The following is an 18,253-nucleotide window of genomic DNA, read 5'->3' as shown; positions in this document are numbered from 1 at the left end:
AATCTCCATCTGCAAACGACATAACCGCCACAACCGCCACAACCGCCAGAATGAGAACGGGAAGAAGGGGGGTTACAATTGCATGACGAGCAAAACAGAAGACCAATACGAAGAGGGGATAGGCAGAGGAAACTATTTGCAAGGCATACATACATACATACATACATACATACATACATACATACATACATACATACATACATACATACATACATACGCATATCAAACCCACCCATGGAACCCCCGGCCCCCCCCCCCACACACACATCCTCAGCCCACCTGCAGCAGCGCGTGAAACAGCGCCTTCCTCAGTCGTACATTCATTCGGGTGCAGGCAACGGTGAACAGCCCTCCCCGGCACCCGGTAAATAAGGCGGTTAGACCAGCAACCAACAGTAACTGAATGGCGGTACGAGTGAAGCGCGACCTGAAGCATGGGTAGGTTCGTGCGGTGGTACGGTAGGGTGCGTGTGTGTGTGTAAATGGAACGGGAGTGTGTATGTCGTACATCGTAGCCCGGCACCGGAACCTTTCCCATCAATTCCCCCCACCGCATTCCCCCATCTGACACACCAGAGATACATACATACATACATACACACACATACACACATGCCCGTGTACCTGTCCAGCTCAATCGACGCGAAGTCCACCATCTGGCCGGTGAGGTAGGCGATGGAGGCGGCCCCCAGCGCCGCCAGGAAGCCGCAGCTGAAGGCCACCAGCAGCAGCGGCAAGTCGACGAAGGCCAGACGGAGCAGCTCCCGCACTGTGCGGTGCTTGCGCTGCGGGGGGGGGGGAGGGGGGAGAGGGGAAACGAAGGAGGGGGCCGGGAGGGGAGTAAGGCGAACCACTGACTCTTGAAGCAGATACCAGAGATAGACGAATAGTCCAGGAGAAGGCAAACACCGCATTCCAGGAATGTTTGCTGACCGGGACTGCGGGACTACGGCAGGGGGGGAAGTGGCGGGAGAATGGAATGATCTATCAATGCATTCAGACAGAGGGAACAGTGATGAAAGGGGGGAAACAGCGGGAAAGAGAGGGAAGGAGGGGCCCTCCTTCTCCCCTCCACGGAAACACACACATACATACAGGCACGTCGTGTACCTTGGCAGACGCCGCCTTGACAGCTGCCGCCTCTTCCACCACCTCGACACCCTCCGTGGCCGTCTCCCCGCCCGCCCCTGCCTCCGCGCCGCCGCCTCCTCCCCCTCCGCCGCGTGATGCCGCAGTTGCTGGCGGCAGTAGCGGGGTTCGCAGAGAGTCAGAAGCCGTGTTTGTCGTGTTTTCCACGTCTGACAGCCCCGCCGCCTGGTCCTGCTCCGTCTCCCACGCGTCCTCACGCTCCGAAACCAACCCCCGTGCCAAGCCCCGACTCGCCAGGCTGGACAGCAGACTCACCACTGTCGTAAACATACATACATACAGAACACCCATGGGGTCGAGGAAACGGAGCATGAGAAAGGGAAGGGGGGAAATACGAGAGGGGGGAGGGCCGCCCCCCCGGGGGCCCCCCAGATGGAGCTCCAAAAAGGGGCGATCGCTGTCAAGGTGTGGACGTGTGTGTGTATGTGTATGTGTATGAATGTATGTCTGGTTTGCACATACAATAACCAGCTTTAAGCTGATATGCGACATGCGTATATGTATGTGCGTATGTATGTAATTATGGTGGCACAAGCAAGCTGCGTGTATTTCACACACACACAAATGTTGTGTGAGGGGACGTACGACAGAGTGTTCACGGCAAACACACTTTCCTTCTTCGCACACAGCTACGACCTCTTTCCCCCCCCCTTTGATAAAGACGAGAAACATAACACACCCAGGATTACGCAGATCTCAGGCACAGTACGGTCGCCGTACCTATGCTGACGTACAAAAACACAAGGCCCACGTTGGTACGTCCGTCGGGTCGCGGCGGTACGACACCACCCCCCTCCCCGTCAGGCCACAACTGCTCCGGCGCCGTCACCGCCACCGCCGCCGCCTTCACCAACAGGAAGGCGGCGTGCAGGCCGCACAGAACTGAGATAGCTTTCCGTACCTGTCCGTACGGATATGGGGCAGTGCTTGTTGTCGTACATAGCCGTACAAGGTCCGAAGACTCACGAAAGGCAGCAAGAAAGAGTGGGGAATGGAACGGTCCAGCGGGCGGGGAGGTGGCCGCGGGAAAGAAACGGCAACTCTCGAAAGTAAAGGTTAGAGTGTTTTTGCGTACGAAAGTACGAGCAGGAACGTGATATTTTCAAGCCGCCTATTCCAACCTGGATCCCGAAAACCTCCGTCTGTCTGTCTGTCTGTATACCTGTAGACAAACACCACTAACAGACGCCCCTTCCCTCTCTCTTTCTGCACCCCCCCTCCTCATGCGGCCCCGCTGCCCCCTGCCCCCCTGGTCCCCCCCTCGGTCTCACCGTGCTGTGGTTTGATGCGTCCGGCGCCGGCCCCTCCTTAGCCTCACCCCCCCTCGCCGTCCCTGCCCCCCTTCCCGCCTTCCTGCGAAAAGCTCTGTTCTGTTTTGACGGGGTGGAAGCCACCAGCAGCACCAGCACCACCTCCTTAGCGACCGCCAACACCAGCACATCCTGAGGGGATACATTTTACATATAGGCACAGATATAGACACAGACGTACAGCGCTCAGATCAGCGCTTCCGAGATCGGTGCTTCCTTGACTCGCGTCACTCGATTCACCCCGACACGGCGCACCTGCCTCGTAGCCCTCCGTGGGGCCTCTTCCTGGTACCCCCTCCGCCCTTTGCAACTTCAGCTAAATGTTGTGTGATCCCTCCTCCGCTTCGGAAGGGAGGACCCGCCACTTCCGGAACTCTGGAACTCTGAAGTGCTGAGACGGTTGTAAATTTACCTCAAAAACAAACTTCCCACCAAACCTTCCCACCACCACCATCACCACCACCACGAGACCACCAAACAGATACCACACAACCAGCATCGTCCCCTCTACACCCCCGACTCTCCCCCTCCCCATCTCCCGTCTTACCAGGTTACCCAGTTCAAAGCTGCCCAGCTGCCACCAGCCCCTGGCGCGAGCTAGCTCAGTCAAATGGTTTCGGAGCGGCCATAAAGCACAACTGGGGGAGAAGGGTTGAGGCAGGGAAAGGGAGGGGTTTCGGAGGTTGGAGGTTGCGATGGAGGTTAGAAACGATGGGAGTCTGGGATGAGGGTCATAGTAAGGGTACAATGAATGTGTAGAAATAGTGGCCGCTTTAGTGAGGTGAAAATGGGTTTTGTGGGAGATGGGTTTGAAGCGTTGGCAGCCACACATCGGGTCGGATTTCGGGTAGAGGATGGCGGATGTACATATCCGCGCATAGGAATGTCTCCAGCTAACGTGTCAGCAGCTGTAAATACTTCGCCGTTAAACAAAATTAGCGCTCCTCGCAGCGCGGGAGCGAGCATCACAGACGGAACGATCTTATCAAATGTGCGCCAAAAAGGCCTTCAGAACGCACCACACGACGACTCCAAGTTCAATCGTTAAGACCAGGAAAATCAGAAAGGCTTTGATGCTCGCCATGTCTTGCAGCCGGAGAGCATACAACGTTTCTGTCAAGGCTCACTGCTGTCAAGAGCGCGATGATAACATTGTCGACAATAAGGTAATCGCGCGATAGAACTTGGGCATTTAACGAGCCATATAACGATACCTAGTTGCGTGGTCATTACCCAATACACAAAACTAAGTACGACGAAGTTCGGTAATGCGGTTGGCGGAGTGGAATTCTGAAAGGTGGACGGAAAGAAAGAATTCGTGTCTCATCAAAGAAGGCAAACTGGCCGGTCCTCTTAGACGCGCGTATTGATCCATAATGGCGTCAACGGAAGTTTCTGTGAACAAGCGGGCTAATGCGCATATGCGCTATGCCCATACGTGCTAGGCTGAGCTCTCCTTCAGATTGATGTGGACATGCTATATTGGCGCGCGGACGGGACTGCTGACTCCATTGGAAAGTAGGCTCCGGAACCAGGGCAGAAACGACCAGCAGCAGCAGCGAACTTTTCCATCAATGTACTCGGACTGTCTTCATCATTAGGTTGATTTCGTCCTAGGGTTTTAAACAGCTCTTTCTCATACCCAGCGGTATTTCGCAACCAGCTCTCCTTACATAGTCGTTCCGCTGGGGCGGGGACCAGCACCACAGCCGCCATTGCCGGCCCAGCTGCAGTCAGCTTCCTTGCCGCTGCTTCACCTGCATCGCCTCCATCCCACCCGCCGCGGTCGCCACGGCCACCCCGGCTGCCCCGCTGCTGCAAAAGCTGCCACAGCCACACCCTCCTTCCTACCGCTGCGGCGGCGTGCATCCGTGCCGCGGCCGTGTCACAACCGCCGCCACTTCCGCCTCCTCCTCCTAAACCACCTTTCTTCACCACCATCGCCAGCCAGCAACATCGGCAGCAACAGTAGCATCGCCAATAACTCCTTGCAACCACAGGGCTCCCTTCTCCCAAGGTACTCAGGCGCCGCCTCAAGCACACCTACTTCCCCCACCCCCTCCGGCCCCTCACGAACCCGCCGAGTTATCTTGGCTGCAAAACTCTCCCCAGCTCCCGGGCCGTACAACATCCCCGCAGACGCACAAATCCAGCGGGAACCGTGGCCCTCCGCCGGGCAACCCCTCCTGGAGTGCCGTACTGGTCCTCGTCACGTGAGCCCCTTTCTGGGACAGCCCCTCGAAAACAGCACCAGCACCACCGCCCAGCGCGTGCTGTACGGCAGGTACGACATCACCACGGCCACGCAGCGTATCGGCCGTTAGCAGTGGTGTTGGCTGTTGCAGTGCCGCTAGCGGCGGCCACGATGGCAGCGGCAGTAGCAGAGGAGGCGGAGGTGACGGAGTCCACAGCCTTGACAGGCAGCATGTCCGAAACGGGAACCAAGCTGGCGCTTGACGGCGTCGAAACGTTGGGGGCCACCGGGGCCGTGACGGCCACCTCCGCTGATGCCGTACCTCTTTCCCCGCTGCCGCCACAACAAGGGACTCAAGAACCCGCCACAATAGGGGCTGGTGCTAACGCCGCCGCTACTGTTGCCGCAGAAAGTGGCGCCGCCGCCGCTGCCGCTGCCACCATTGACGGCACGGTCGCGTCACCGTCACCGCCACCGCCGCCGCCGTCAGCCTTACTGCATTCCCGGGCGGCGCCGCCTCCGTCTTCCGAACCTCCAGCTGTCCCATCTGGTGCGGCTTCTCTGGATCAGCTGTCATTGGATTTGGATTTGAAACTGGATCTCCCCGCCACTGGCAACCTGGGGTTTATGGGGGAGGAGGAGCTACCCTCCGCCGGAGACCTGCGGGTGAGATGGGGGGGGAAATGAGGGGAATATCGGGTGTGGACATATACAGACATGTATACAGACAGACAGACAGGCAGAAAGACAGACAGACGTACACATACACATCCAAACGGGGGATCTCCGGCTCGTTTCCAAGCTGTTGCAGGAATTGCGGCACCTTCAGGAAAAGCTGTAACAACTTCTTGGTTGGTTGATTGGTTGGTTGGTTGATTGGTTGATTGGTTGGTTTCCTACCGTCCCGTGCTTGGTGCTCCCCTGTAGATCTAGCTCTCCCGGGGCCCCCCAGCTCTCTGCCACACGCCTCTGTCGCAATCTCCCCCTGGGATCGCTCGCAAAGATCACTTTCGTCATGTCGTACATGTCGTACCTAGACGCCACGTATCCGGTCCGCCTGGGACCACCCCTTCAAAACGTTTCCCCCCCGCCCCAGGCGCTGCTCCATAGGGCCCAGTCGATGGCTACCGCCCTGGCTGTACGGCACCCCCACGTGGCCAATTTGGAGAAGCTGGCGCGAAGGTGGGAGTTGGGTCGGGTTGGTGTGTTTAGCCGTACCTTCACCTTCACCCACCTCTTGGTTGGTTTGTTCTGTTGGTGGTTGGTAAATGTCGACAGTTATTAGGTTACCTTACCATAGCTTCTGGTGTAGTGGTTGTGTTTCTGGTTGGGAGTTGCACAACTGCCAGTACGACGGCCCCCTTTCCATCACATTCCAAACCCTTCCTGCATCCTGCAAAACTGATTGCCAATGATGACGACCATAAATTGCAATTTGGTTTGTAGGGCTTTTGCTTATCGTTCCGGTTTGCCGTGTCGGCTTAGCGGATCGTCAGGCGATTCCTCCTAATGTCACGAAGCTGTCTGTCTGTCCGTATATCCAACCTTTACTTCGTCTGCCCAGCTTTATCTGTCTGTCTGTCGGTCGGTCGGTCGGTCCGCATCCCCGGTCACGTCACGTTAGAGGAAATAACCTTGTACGGCTTCGGGGTCATCATCCAGGATTCGGAGCGATCTGGAATTCGTACAGCGCTGTTGCCCACCCAGCGGCGGGAATAATGGCGACGGTGACGGCGGCCGCGGCGGTGACGTTGTACGGCCGCTGGCTCTCACTCCCTGCCGCGTCCAGGGCATCATCAACAACCTGCGCGGTTTCAAGGTGGGTTGTCGTACAGCGGGGCGCCGGGGAGCGACGGCAGCACATTTCCGCCACACCAAATGGTGGTGACGTAGCATTCATGCACTGTGCCGTACAGTACAAACGTACGACAAACATGTTGCTGCTGTGGTGTACGTTCTGCATGACGTGGTTTGCGACGTAGCGGGGGTGGTTCTGCTGCGACCAGTTAGTCGGGGGGAGGGTCCGCAAGTTAGTCGGGGGGGAGAGAGGGTCGTGGAGGGTGTGTCGGCGGATGTGCGTGTGCGTGTGTATTGTGGAACAGCCACGATCCGTTTCTCCAACCCACGCCAACCCACGCCACGCCTCCTTCCCCCTCCCCTCCTCCCGCCACCCCCGGGCCGGCAGGGGGAGCTCCTCGCGGCGCAGACCGCTCCAGGGGTGGTGGGCGTGTTGCGGCGCTTCCAAGCGCGTGTTGTACTGCCGCCGGAGGCGGCGCCGCCGTCGTCGACGGCGGCGACACGGCCGGCCGACGGTCCCCAGGGCGGCGACCGTAGCGACGGCATCGTGTGCGCCGTCGCGGCGGCAGTGGGTCAGAAGCGGCTCCTGGCGGACGTGGCAGGAGGGAGTCCAGGGGGCGGAGGGGGCAGAGGCGAGGGAAGGAGGGAGGAGGTGCTAGCGGCGGAAGGGCCCTCCGCCGCGGCGACGTCGGCAGCGGCGGAGACGGAGGTGATGGCCGCCGGTGATGGGGGTGGTGGCGACGGCAATAGCAACAGCCGACGTGCACAGTCCGCCTCCGCCACCGCCTCCGCCACCGCCACCGCCACCGCCACCGCCACCGCCACCGCCACCGCCTCCGCCACCGCCTCCGCCACCGCCTCCGCCACTGCCTCCGCCACTGCCAAAGGCATCACCCCCAAAAGCCGCGGCGGCGGCGGCGGCTCCAAGGCGGTTAACCTCACCGTTGAGGTCGACGTCGTCGCTCAGGAGGGGCACTGCTGGATAGAGGTTAAGAACCAGGAGATGTTTGGACTGGAGAGCGTGCACTGGACAGGTAGGAGGACGGAATAGCGGTTGGTTGGGATGGAAGTTATTCGGTCAGTTGGTTGGACGGTTGGGCGGTTGGCTGTTTTTCTATTGCCGAAGTCTTGTTGCCCCAGTTTAGCTTAACCTAAAACAAAAACTGCCTTCAAGTTTATGAAACAATACCAACTAAACAACATCCCCAACGGCTTGCAACTGCCAAAATCTGATTTTCTATACTCCCCGCGTGTCCCGTGCCTTCCCGGAAACCCCCACCACACACACACACACACACACACACACTCCGGGTGTCAGGTGCCGCCCGCCACGTGAAGGGTCTCCGTCGCCAGTTGGAGGAGCTGCTGGCGGTGGCGGCGGCCCCCCAACACGCCCGGAGGTGGCGGGCCCCCCGGGTGGTCCTGTTCTTCCCGTCAGGGGTGCACCGCAATGTACGGCAGCAGTTGGAGGCCCGTGGGGCTTACGTGGCAGTTGGGCCCGGTGAGTCTCAGGTTCATTTGTTTTGGGGGGAAAAGTCGTTGGCAGCTTGGCTCGGCTTGGTTTGGTTTGGCTTGGCTTGAGGGATGTGGTTTCTTTTCTTTGTGTGTGTTGGGTTTGTGTGGAGGTGGCAGTTGGTCTCATTGGGCTCCAGTTGTTTGTTGGAGTACGGCACGAGGAGCGACGGCTGCTTCTTTCTGACACAGATTGGCGGATTTCGGGAAGGGAGGACATACGTACGTACGTACGTACGTACGTACACAGTTACGATATCCAGCTTAAACGTCTCTTTGTGATGCCGCTGCCACCCGGGCAGACAGACAGACAGACAGACAGATGTACCCGCCACTCGTTGAGGAGAACACAGATTAATTTTAGGTATGTACGGACATACGTACATGTATACTTTCGTATGCGTGCGTATCCTTTTATTTGCAGGTATGGGTTTTCATAAATTTGCCCCCGTCTCCCTTCCTTCCCTCTCCCCCTCCCTTCCACAACAGACTCGCTCCGCAGCCTCCCTCCCCCGCCCCCTCCCCCCACTGCCACCAACCTAGACGTGACCACCATGTGTGGTTTGGTTTCGGAGGTCAGCCACCAAGCAGGCATCACAGACGGCGTCACTGACCCCGCCCTGGAGCAGTGGGCCCAACGTACCGTACATTGGCGGGTGGGGATGACGGGCAAGGTGGCGATGGGGGGGAGGAAAACACAGGGGCGTCGGAAGGGCCCTTGTGAGGCCGTACGGGTGAAGGTTACGGCTTGCAGTACGAGGCTCTGTCGTACCGGCCAGTGCCAGACCTCGTTAATGCCTGTCCTTAAATATCTCGATAGCCCTCCCCCGCCCACTTGCCCACTTGCCCCGTGCCCCTCCCTTCCTCTCCCGCCCTCCCCGCCACCCGACCTTTCCCCCCTCCCCCCCTCCAACCCCGGCCCCAAGGACTGCCTAGCTGCCGAGAAGTCCTCCCCCTTGATGACGGAGCTGGCCCCCTGGCTGGCTCCAGGGAGGGAGTTGCTGGCGGCTGAGCTGGCGTGTAGGCAATTCCAGGTAGCGGTGGTGGGGGTGGCGGGGTGGCCGTGGTGGAGGGTTAGGGATATGTGTGTGTGTGTGTGTATTGGAGGGTTGAGGAGGGGGAAAACCCCGGGAGAAGGGGGAAAATTAGCCGGCGAGTTGTTGACAAGATGCGGCGGTGAATATGGTCCAAACGTAATCATCCCGAACGAGGAGATTGGTGTGTGTGTATTTGTGTGTGTTTTGGGGGGAAATGGGGGGTTGGAGGGATAGGGGCCGGAGTGGTGTGATGTGGTTGGGCACGTGCCATCCTCAGGCTATGAAAGTGGTGGCGATGGTGGCGATATTGAGAGTGGAAGACGGCTGATCGTCGCCCGGCTTTGTTGTCATGTAACACCTCCCCCCCTCCCTCCCTCCCCGTGTGCGTGTGTGTATTTAAACCCTCTCCTCCCCTCCGCCTGCTGGAAGGTGCTGGTGGACATGTTCGCAGGTCCGCGGGAACGACGGCGATGGGCCGAGCTGCAGGCAAGGCTGACTGTCGTACACGTAGGAGCGGAGCTTGAAGCTGCAGCAGCGGCGGCTGGTGCTACAGCTACTGCTACGCCTTCCCCTCCCCTTCCCCTTCCTCTCTCGTCTCCTAATGCTGCTACTGCTACAGCTGCAGCTACTGCACCTGTTGCTGCGGCTGTTTTGTGTCCCCGTACGGTGTCCTTGCTGAGTGGGTCGCTGGGTCGCGATCAAGTGGCGGTGTTTGGGCTGGGTGAGGGCCGCCGGGCGGTTACATTAACGGCCAACGGTAATGCCGTACGTTCTGCAGAGCGACTGGGGGTGGTGTTGGAGGCGGTTGTGCATCGGCCGGTGTGGCTGACCGGGAAATGAAGTGAAGGGGAAAGGGATTGGGAGGAAAGGGACGGAGGCAGGCCGGTGTTTTAGGGGGGTTGGTTGGGACCCCGTGTGGTGGGGACGGGGGGGTGGGGAAGGGGGGGTGGGTCCCGGGCCTTATAATAACCCACCTGAAGTTCGGCAGGGTTGGGGTAAAATGACACTGGACTCTTACAAGGAGCTTACCATCCGGGGTACACTATCCATAGATATGATACCCTAAGCCCACCCTGAACCCCCACAAGGACAGTATGCATGGAGCCGACGGACTGTAACGCCTACTCCTGCGGGAAAAAAATTCAGATCAGAAATGGACTAATACATTAAGTGTGCTCGTTACAATGCTGAAGGACCGGATAACAATGGCCTTGTGGTTCAGTTGACCGATCAGTTAGCCGGGATGGCGGGAGGCCCGGCATCTACAAACCAGGAACTCCACATTTTACAACGCTGCGGCCTTTGTCCGGCCACTTCCCGGATGCCGAACCCGCTTGATGGCGATGTCTGCCTCCCTTAGGGTGCTCTTCGGGCTGACTTCGACGGCATCCCTTCGACAGCATGAACATTCTTTTCCAGATTTGCCAGCGAGTATGGAAGGAAACGGATTCACGTCCCCCATCTGAGGGGACGATGATGCCACCTACTGCGCTGTGCAAATTTCGCCATAACAGGTGTAATAACATGTAATGCAGCTTATCCTCGACCTTCCCCTTCCCCTTCAAGGCACGCACCCGCCCGTTGGTCCAAAACATCATGGGCCGCGGGATGCGGTTTGGTAAGGGGAAAGGATGATTTCCGATGGACGAAAGTTCTTTTAAATCTCCGCTGCTGCTTGAGAATTTTTTCTAAACCCACCCAATGCTGAAGTAACGATACAACACGGCTCTCGTTTGAAATGGTTCTGCGGAGCAGTCAGACCTGTTTTAAAAAGGGGGGTTAGACATGACCCCCTCTTGCGTGGACAGCTTCTGGCAGCTGGCGATCAGTTTAATATAACTGGTATGTGGGCATGGGTTGGGTATGGCTATATCTTATAATAGCTTTTCATTACATTGGATGCCAAGTATGTGATTAATCTAACACACCATGTTTCGTGTAAATGTTTCGTGTAAATCCGAACTAATGTCCGGCAAACTGAATTTGTGTTAACTGTCAAGCCGCTGTTTTCCTTTTCCCGTCCAATTTTGTACATTACACTACACATTCAGCTTTCCGGCTACACAGCTATAAGTCTACAAAGCAATCTACTCGCTGGCGAGTGGCGCGGCCATACGGCCTTGTCCTAATAAATCGTACCGCTCCTGTACGGTGCCGTACACCTCGACTTATTGACCGCAGCTCCACCTACCGTACAGATGTTGCGCACTCTCGCAGGGCCATGGGGACCTGCGGACCATCTACCATAGCCACCCGCCATCATCAACCAACACACTACTACTAATGAGAATGTTCAGCGGAAATCGGGGAAATCGGGGAAAAAAGTGAGGACAAGCTTGCTCTGTTCCCCTCTCTCGCGCTCTCTCATTGTGCGCCGTACAAGAGTCGAGGCGAACGTGCATGGACCCACATCGTTACCCCCCCCACATGTTTTTATACGCCAAGCCTGGTTCCGGATTCCCCTCTCCACCCCCGTGGAGCGAAAAACTCGTATAACCCAAATCATAAATATGTATATACTGTAAGATATTCCAAGTAATATGTAAATAAATAACATGCTATGCCTTTGTTGTAGTTGAGGATTAGATTAGATCCCGCTTGCTAGTGCCACCCAAGCAATGTACCGGTCCATACAGATCCATACAGACGGACAGACAAACAGACAGACAGATCCTCTGCATATCGGCTCACATGGACCACATGCACAAGAGGTACGTATGTGCATACATACACACAAACCTGCAGTAACCCATTTCGACTCTCACCCATATCCACTTGCATCGCTGCCCTCGCGGCGCCTCTCTCTCCTCCTCCACACCCAACCACCTGGCTGCTTCGCCATCCTATCCGGGGTTCTCAGTGTTCCCCCCCTGGATTTGGCGAGCGCACAGGCGAACGGGTGACATGCGGCACGGTTGGAGACCTGGAGGGAGCGGGGAAAGCAGTGCCGCCGCCACCGCCGCCGCCACCGCCACCGCCACCGCCACGGCCACCGCCGCCACCGCCGACGTCGCCGCCGCCGCCACCGCACCTGAGGACCAGTAGCCGCTTCAGCAGCCCCCGACTGCCGACCTCCAATAACCGATCAACGCTCTGCGGCGCCTGCTGCGCCACCTCCGCCGCATGTACGACAAAGTACTGCTCGAGCTGCGCCAACAGGGTTTGTAGCCCTGCGCGCTCCGCCCAAAGCATCTCCGAAACCACCGTGTCCGGCGCCAAGTCACGCAGTAGCAGCTCCTGCGCGTGCGCACACAGTTGCGGCAGTAGCAGTCGGTCAGCGAGTGCCGCGACGGCGCGCAGCGGCTCCGATGTCGACGCCGCCGCCGCCGCTGCCGTTGCGGTTAGGTGCTCGAAGGACCCTGTATAGATGTGGCGCAGTACGACAGCCAGGGCGTCGGGATCGGTGCCACGCAGCGGCACCTCTACGATGTCGTCGCTGCCGCTGCTGGCAGCGCCGCCGCCGCCGCCGCCGCCGAAGCTGGCGGAGAATAGCTTGCGGAAGTAGAGGCAGCGCGCCGACAGAACGGCGCGGTGGGCCGGGAAGGAGGTGCCGCCGTCGCCGGCGATGATAACCACGTCCGGCGGGGACTCTGCCGCGATGCGCAACGGCTCCATTGCGGCGCTGCCCGCCGTGCCGCTGCTGCTGTACCTGACGGCGCAACGGCGCGACGTCGACGGCGGGGACGCCGCCGCCATCGCCGCCGGCGATTGCGGAAACAACCGGTGCCGGTGCGGCGACTGCGACGGCAGTTGCTGCTGCTGCTGCTGCTGGTTCTGGTGCAGCAGCGGCCAATACTGCGAGCGCCCCGGCTGCAGCTGCAGTGTCAGCAGTAGCATGTGATGGCTATGAAAGCCCCAGACCGCCAGGCGGCCTCCAGGGAGGGCGGTCAAACGGGCGTCCTGGCAGTCCCGGCCAACGACGTCGGGCAGCAGCGTACACACGCCGCCGCCGTCGGCCCTAACCATGCGTAACGCGCCGTCGTCCAGTACGAATACGTTGCCGTACTCGTCTGCGGTGATGTCGATGACGGACACAAAGCGCGCCAGTCCGATGGGGCCGTCAACTCGATGCGATGCACGGCAGGCTACGACGCCGCCGTCGTAGCTGCAACCCTCGTGCCCCACTACCGGCTCCAACAAGCCCTGCGCCGTGACGCGGTTGATTGTACGATAGTCCGTGACGTACAGTACCGATCCTGTGGAACGGTCGTACGTGAAGACGCCGTCGCCAGGCATCAAAGTACTGACGGCGCAGGAGCCGCCCAGGAGGTGGACCTGCCGTAGATACGTCTTGCCCTGTCCTTGATCGTCCATGATGTGAAGATAGCCTGGCGCGCTGGCCACGATGCGTTGCAGTGATGTGTAGCGTGCCGCGTCGCCGACGCCGTCGCAGCTGTTCGCGAACCAGCCTTTGAGTTGGCCTGAAAGACGCGACGCCTCGTTGCGCGCGTCCAAGGAGATAAGCGCCTTCGGGGCAGCTAGAACGACCATACCGCTTCGAGGCTCAAACGTTGCATCAAGGACGCGGCTGATATGAGAGGTCATGGCGCCTGTGACTGTAAGAGGACTGCCCAGTTTAGGGCTGGAAGATGCGTCGACGGAATCGCAAGCGGCAAGCAGCGGGCAAATTCCTCCGTTGCAGACAACCAATATTTGGTATTGCTGTTGCTGCTGTTGCTGAGCATGGTAATGATTATGATAGCTGTTTCCATGTTGCAGCTGCGGCTGAGGATGCGGCCGGGCAACGACGCAGCGAACGTCGGGAGCGGTCACAACGCGCGAAACAACCTTGAGACCGGTCGATTCGCGGCTGCTGGCCGACATGGAGGCTTTGTGGCTTCTGCTAAGCTGCGTGCACGGTCAATACAAGGAAGAACCTAGGTTCCTACATGGTGGTGAAAAGCGTAGGTTGTTTAGGTCACAGATACTTGGGAGTGCAGGTGCCGGAGCTGCCGCGCAAATTCGATTTACGGTTTCGGAGCTCCAACCCCTATAATGGAACACGAATATGCACCTGTCCATCGAAGCTTCTGGTGGCTCTTCCAAGTATCGTAACGTTTGATGTACACGACGCCATACCTGCTTCGCCCAGGTGCAACGGAAAGGCTGCTCGACTGAGCTTTGTCACTCATACACAGCGAAGGCACAGCTAAACCGGAGCCCTCGGCGCTAGCCAATTTCCACACGGCTAGTCGATCAGGTTCTGTTATGATATGCAATTTTCGACGGGGCATATGTCAGGGTAGAGCTGCTGCGTCAGAAGCAGCATCCGTAACACAGGAGCCAGCCGTCGTAAATCTCGTTTAATTTCGTCCGAAGAATCTGGCGAAAGCACTAGTAATTTTACAAGGCTTCGCGAGCTATTAAGCGCAGCGCATCGAGGTACGGTTAGGAACATACCCCTGCTATCCCTGCTTAATGTCCAGGGTTCGCGAGAGGAGAACACAGCGCTGCGTCCTAATAGAAAACATAATAAACAGGGGTAATATAAAACTCCCACGAGCTTATGCAGCGTACACGCACGAGCTTATGCAGCGCGCCTTTGTATATGACGCAAAACTCAGGACGGCAAAAACGGCGCAGCTACCAAAGAACCGGCCGCCTGCCTGCCTGTCATCACGTCTGCAAACTGGTAACTCCCGCCGCAGACCATATCAATACCAGCACATCTAATGGTAACCAGTAGCTACAAGTAATCACAAAGCAGCCGACATTAAGGAAGCAGCCAAGCACACGAAAACAGTGCAAACACCAGCCTAAGCCTAGCCGCTGTTAAAACAACCTGAACCAAAACTTGGGTCTTGGGTTCAGGCGGTTGTCTGTGGTTGGTTGGTTGGTTGATTGGTTGCGGAAGTTTGTGGCGGTCGGCTGGGGCGCTGCATACAGGCAGGCAGGGCTGGTGGGTTGCGGGGGGTAGAAGGCGGGTGGGGGTACTGCCCATTGTGACTCTTGTGACTGGTGACGGGCTTTTGGTGGTGAACTTGATGACGGATGGATATGACAACGGCGAGTCGGTCTGCCAGAGGAGTGTAGCTTGGGAGGCAGTAGAATCCAGAGCCCTTCTCCTCAAACCGCCAAGAAACCAACCCGCCGCCATCAACTACTTGTTCCCCCCCGCCGCACACACAGGAGAAAGAGACAGATGGACATATAGATAGATACACACGCGAGCCGTGGCCGTGCTGTCAGCCTTGCCTCTTTGTGTTGCGTCTGCGTTGGTGTACGAATGTGTACGGCAAGTGTACCGCGTAAGGCGAGCGCTGCGCAAGTAAGGAGCTTTTCCTCCAGCTTCTTGTTTCCAAGGCGAAAGGCGAGAACGAAAACGGAAAGAGATTTTCACGTCCTTTCCCTCTCCTTCCTCCTCCTCCGCGTTTTCGTCAGTGCAGCCGGCGGCTGACCTTGGCCTTCTCCGCCTCGATAATGGACGACACTTGCCGTACACAGTCATCCAGCTCGCCGTCGCGATTGACGACAACTGCCAAACCACAGATGAGAGGGCAGTAGCAGCAGCCGGGGATGAGTAAAAAAAGGAATAAAAACATCAAAAAGAATTTCAAGCCGACATTAATGGAAGATAAAGCAATGTCCAAGGAAAACTTTCTCGCGCTTTCTCAAACAATTAGTTAAGGAATGTGAGATAGGAAAGGAAAGGAAGGAAGCAGACAAGACGACGGGAAGCAATCGTTGCTCAATCGGCGCTAAAGCAAACGGTGCGCTTTGGTGTCCGCCTTGCTGTACGCATACATGCAACCCACCTCCACATCCCCAGAAGAGCACTCAACTCCAATCCCTCATTCGCTCAACCCCCCAGTCAAACCATCCCCCTGCCGTCGCCGTCCATCCCAACCCAGCAACCCATTCCACCGCCTCCTCTACCACCACTACCACCTCCTCCACCACCACTACCACCTCCTCCACCACCACTACCACCTCCTCCACCACCACTACCACCTCCTCCACCACCTCAACCGCCACCCACCGTAATCAAAGTTAGCGATGTGTTCGTTCTCCTGTCGGGCGGTCTTCACTCGGACCACCAGCTTGTCCTGAGCGAGGGCGGGGGGGTGGGGCCCATTACGTGCCGTGTAGGCAGCGGGGGAGAAGGGGGAGAAGAGGCAGGGGGGAAATCACCGCCAAAAGACAAAGGAGTTACGGCGGGGGTTGGGGGGTACGGGGCACAAGAAGGGGGGTAGAGAGGGTCTGGGGTTGGGAGGCGGAGGTGTGAGAGGTGGTTGTAAAGACGGGGGTGGGATGGGGTGGGGTGAGAGGGGACCGGTCGGAAAAGGGGGTGAGGGAGGGCCTGTCCATCGCGGCAGACTTAACAGAGGAACCAGCGGAACCCAAGGAAGGACAGCACCTCGTCGCCCCACCCCATCCCACCGCATACACATAGATCTGTACGACCACAAAACCCAATACAACGTCTCCGTCTCGCGCATGTTGTCCCAACCCCCCTTCATTCTTTCCCTTCCCTCCCTCCCCGCCCCCGGGTTTTCAACACACCTCTCAGCCCCCCTTCACCCCCCCCCCACATACATACACACACCCCTTCCCATCCATTTCCAGCGAGACCCCCATGTCGGCTCTTCCCCCTCCCAACCTCCTGAACCCTACAAACCCCCCACGTGCCACGTCCCCCTCCACCCCTCCCCCGCCCTCACCAGCGGCTCCGTTTTCCTGGCCACCAGCCGCCGCACCAACACGTCCTCGCTGTCAGCCGTCACGAATATCGACACGCAGTCCGGCATGAGGCGCTTCACCGTGGCGGCGCCCTGCACGTCGATACGCAACACCACATCGGTGCCCGCGGCCACGGCGGCATCCACCTAGCGCGCGGCAGGAGGGACGGGAGGGGGGCCCGAGGGGAGGGAGCCACCAAATCATTCACTGAGCTAAGCTGCATGCGTCCAAAAGCGTCGAGAGGGGAAGGGGCAGGGCGAGGGAGGCAAAGGGAATATGCCGCCGATCCGAATGCACCCCCCCCGGGGGTGGGGGAAGAAGGTGCCGGGGGGGGGTATGTAAGGGGAANCCGGGGGGGGGGGACAGTGGAAGAGTGTATGCGAGCAGTGAAACCCCAGTCAAACATTGGTGTCCGAACAGCCAAGTACCACTCAGGGCGCCTGGAGATGTTGAGAAAACGGACAATGACCGTGTGTGGGGGGGAGGAGGAGAAAAAGGGCGGTATGGTGATTGTGATGGTGGTGGTGCGGAAGGAGTGACCGGGAGCGGGGCCCCCCCCCGGATGTCGACACCCCCAAAACACACACCGACGCCACACGAACATTTCAACGTACCCACCTACCCATATACACGCATACGCACGTACGTACGCACGTACGTACCTGCTGGCGGGGAATGCCCTTGTACTCGCCGTACACCAGCGCATGCTCCAACAACATGTCCTCCGCTATCCACTGCTCGAACTTGTCCCGGCTCACAAAGAAGTAGTCCCGGCCCTCCACCTCGCCGGGACGCTTAGGCCTGACAGACATACAAACATAAGCACAACATCCGTAACGGTTTCGAGTTTTCCCCCGGGATAAAAGCCACAATTTTAGGGTTTCAGGGTTTTCTACACCGGTGTCTGAAACACGGGCGTGGTGTTGTGTGGTGTTGTGTGGGGAGGGGGAAAGGGCCATGAGGGGCTTGTTTAGGCATTACTGTTACCTCCCCTCCCCTCCCCTCCCCCCCGAGCCTTCCTTCAGTCTGCTGCAACCTCTTCCCCTTTCTCTCCCGTGTCCGTGTGTAGAGAAGTACGGCACATAGACAGCAGTAGCTGCGGTGTTCGAGGTCGTGATGACGGCGCTGGTGCCTTTGCGGCCATCAGGCCCCCATTCCCATATTGTATGCTATTGCATGCTGCATGTCGCGGCCCTCACCCGTATGTACGAGTACGGGCTCCTTGCGAAATCTGTATGTATGTCTTACGTGGTTGCGGTCGATGTGCAAGCTCCCGCACCCAGCAGCCGCCGGAACCGGTCTTCCCGCCCCCCCCCGGGCGACCTGAGGCGGCTACTGGAGGGGCTCCACCCGGGTCACGCACCCCTCCCACTTCTTTACGGATTGGCAATACTATTCCGCTTTTTTAGTTCTGGCGCCTTAGGTAGGTAGTTTTTCCGACATCATCTTCACTTCGTCATCCCGAGGTCACGGTCGCCACGGGCGCCTTTCGGTCTGTTCTACGTTTGTTACTCTCTTGCCCCGGCAGCAGCTTCAATCGTGTGTGGTTCGTCTTACCCCTCCCCCCCCCCACC

General features: G+C 58.4%; 4 protein-coding genes across 4 annotated transcripts in view; 1 reads left to right on the top strand and 3 right to left on the bottom strand.

Annotated features, from left to right (window-relative positions):
• The window catches only part of VOLCADRAFT_87744 (uncharacterized protein), a gene marked incomplete at both ends in the record, with an annotated part of 8,860 nt that extends 7,441 nt beyond the window's left edge, over nt 1-1,419 (bottom strand). Inside the window, 3 exons of the mRNA XM_002947347.1 lie at nt 280-427; nt 625-785; nt 1,111-1,419. Of these exons, the coding sequence (XP_002947393.1) occupies nt 280-427; nt 625-785; nt 1,111-1,419 (618 nt within the window). The remainder of the gene's footprint in view (nt 1-279; nt 428-624; nt 786-1,110) is intronic.
• A 415-nt stretch (nt 1,420-1,834) lies between these two features.
• Nucleotides 1,835-3,543, bottom strand: VOLCADRAFT_87743 (uncharacterized protein; the record flags this gene model as incomplete). The annotated part of the gene is made up of 4 exons (XM_002947346.1): nt 1,835-2,050; nt 2,421-2,591; nt 3,007-3,097; nt 3,479-3,543. The coding sequence occupies 4 exons, from the start codon at nt 3,541-3,543 to the stop codon at nt 1,835-1,837; spliced, it is 543 nt and encodes a 180-aa protein (XP_002947392.1).
• Nucleotides 3,544-4,824: 1,281 nt separating this feature from the next.
• VOLCADRAFT_87742 (uncharacterized protein) lies at nt 4,825-9,839 on the top strand (the record flags this gene model as incomplete). The annotated part of the gene is made up of 11 exons (XM_002947485.1): nt 4,825-4,971; nt 5,224-5,319; nt 5,750-5,835; nt 6,316-6,472; nt 6,839-7,159; nt 7,418-7,484; nt 7,769-7,951; nt 8,506-8,618; nt 8,889-8,996; nt 9,429-9,450; nt 9,778-9,839. The coding sequence occupies 11 exons, from the start codon at nt 4,825-4,827 to the stop codon at nt 9,837-9,839; spliced, it is 1,362 nt and encodes a 453-aa protein (XP_002947531.1).
• A 2,003-nt stretch (nt 9,840-11,842) lies between these two features.
• Nucleotides 11,843-13,724, bottom strand: VOLCADRAFT_87741 (uncharacterized protein; the record flags this gene model as incomplete). The annotated part of the gene is made up of 3 exons (XM_002947345.1): nt 11,843-11,869; nt 12,072-12,648; nt 13,006-13,724. Coding segments are annotated over 3 exons (1,323 nt in total), but the record flags the coding sequence as incomplete, so codon positions are not given.
• Nucleotides 13,725-18,253: the final 4,529 nt, after the last annotated feature.

This window comes from Volvox carteri (genome assembly GCF_000143455.1).
Source record: "Volvox carteri f. nagariensis unplaced genomic scaffold VOLCAscaffold_6, whole genome shotgun sequence".
NCBI classification, from domain to species: domain Eukaryota; kingdom Viridiplantae; phylum Chlorophyta; class Chlorophyceae; order Chlamydomonadales; family Volvocaceae; genus Volvox; species Volvox carteri.
The sequence above is the reverse complement of the archived record's forward strand: the minus strand, read 5'-3'. Positions and strand labels throughout refer to the sequence as shown.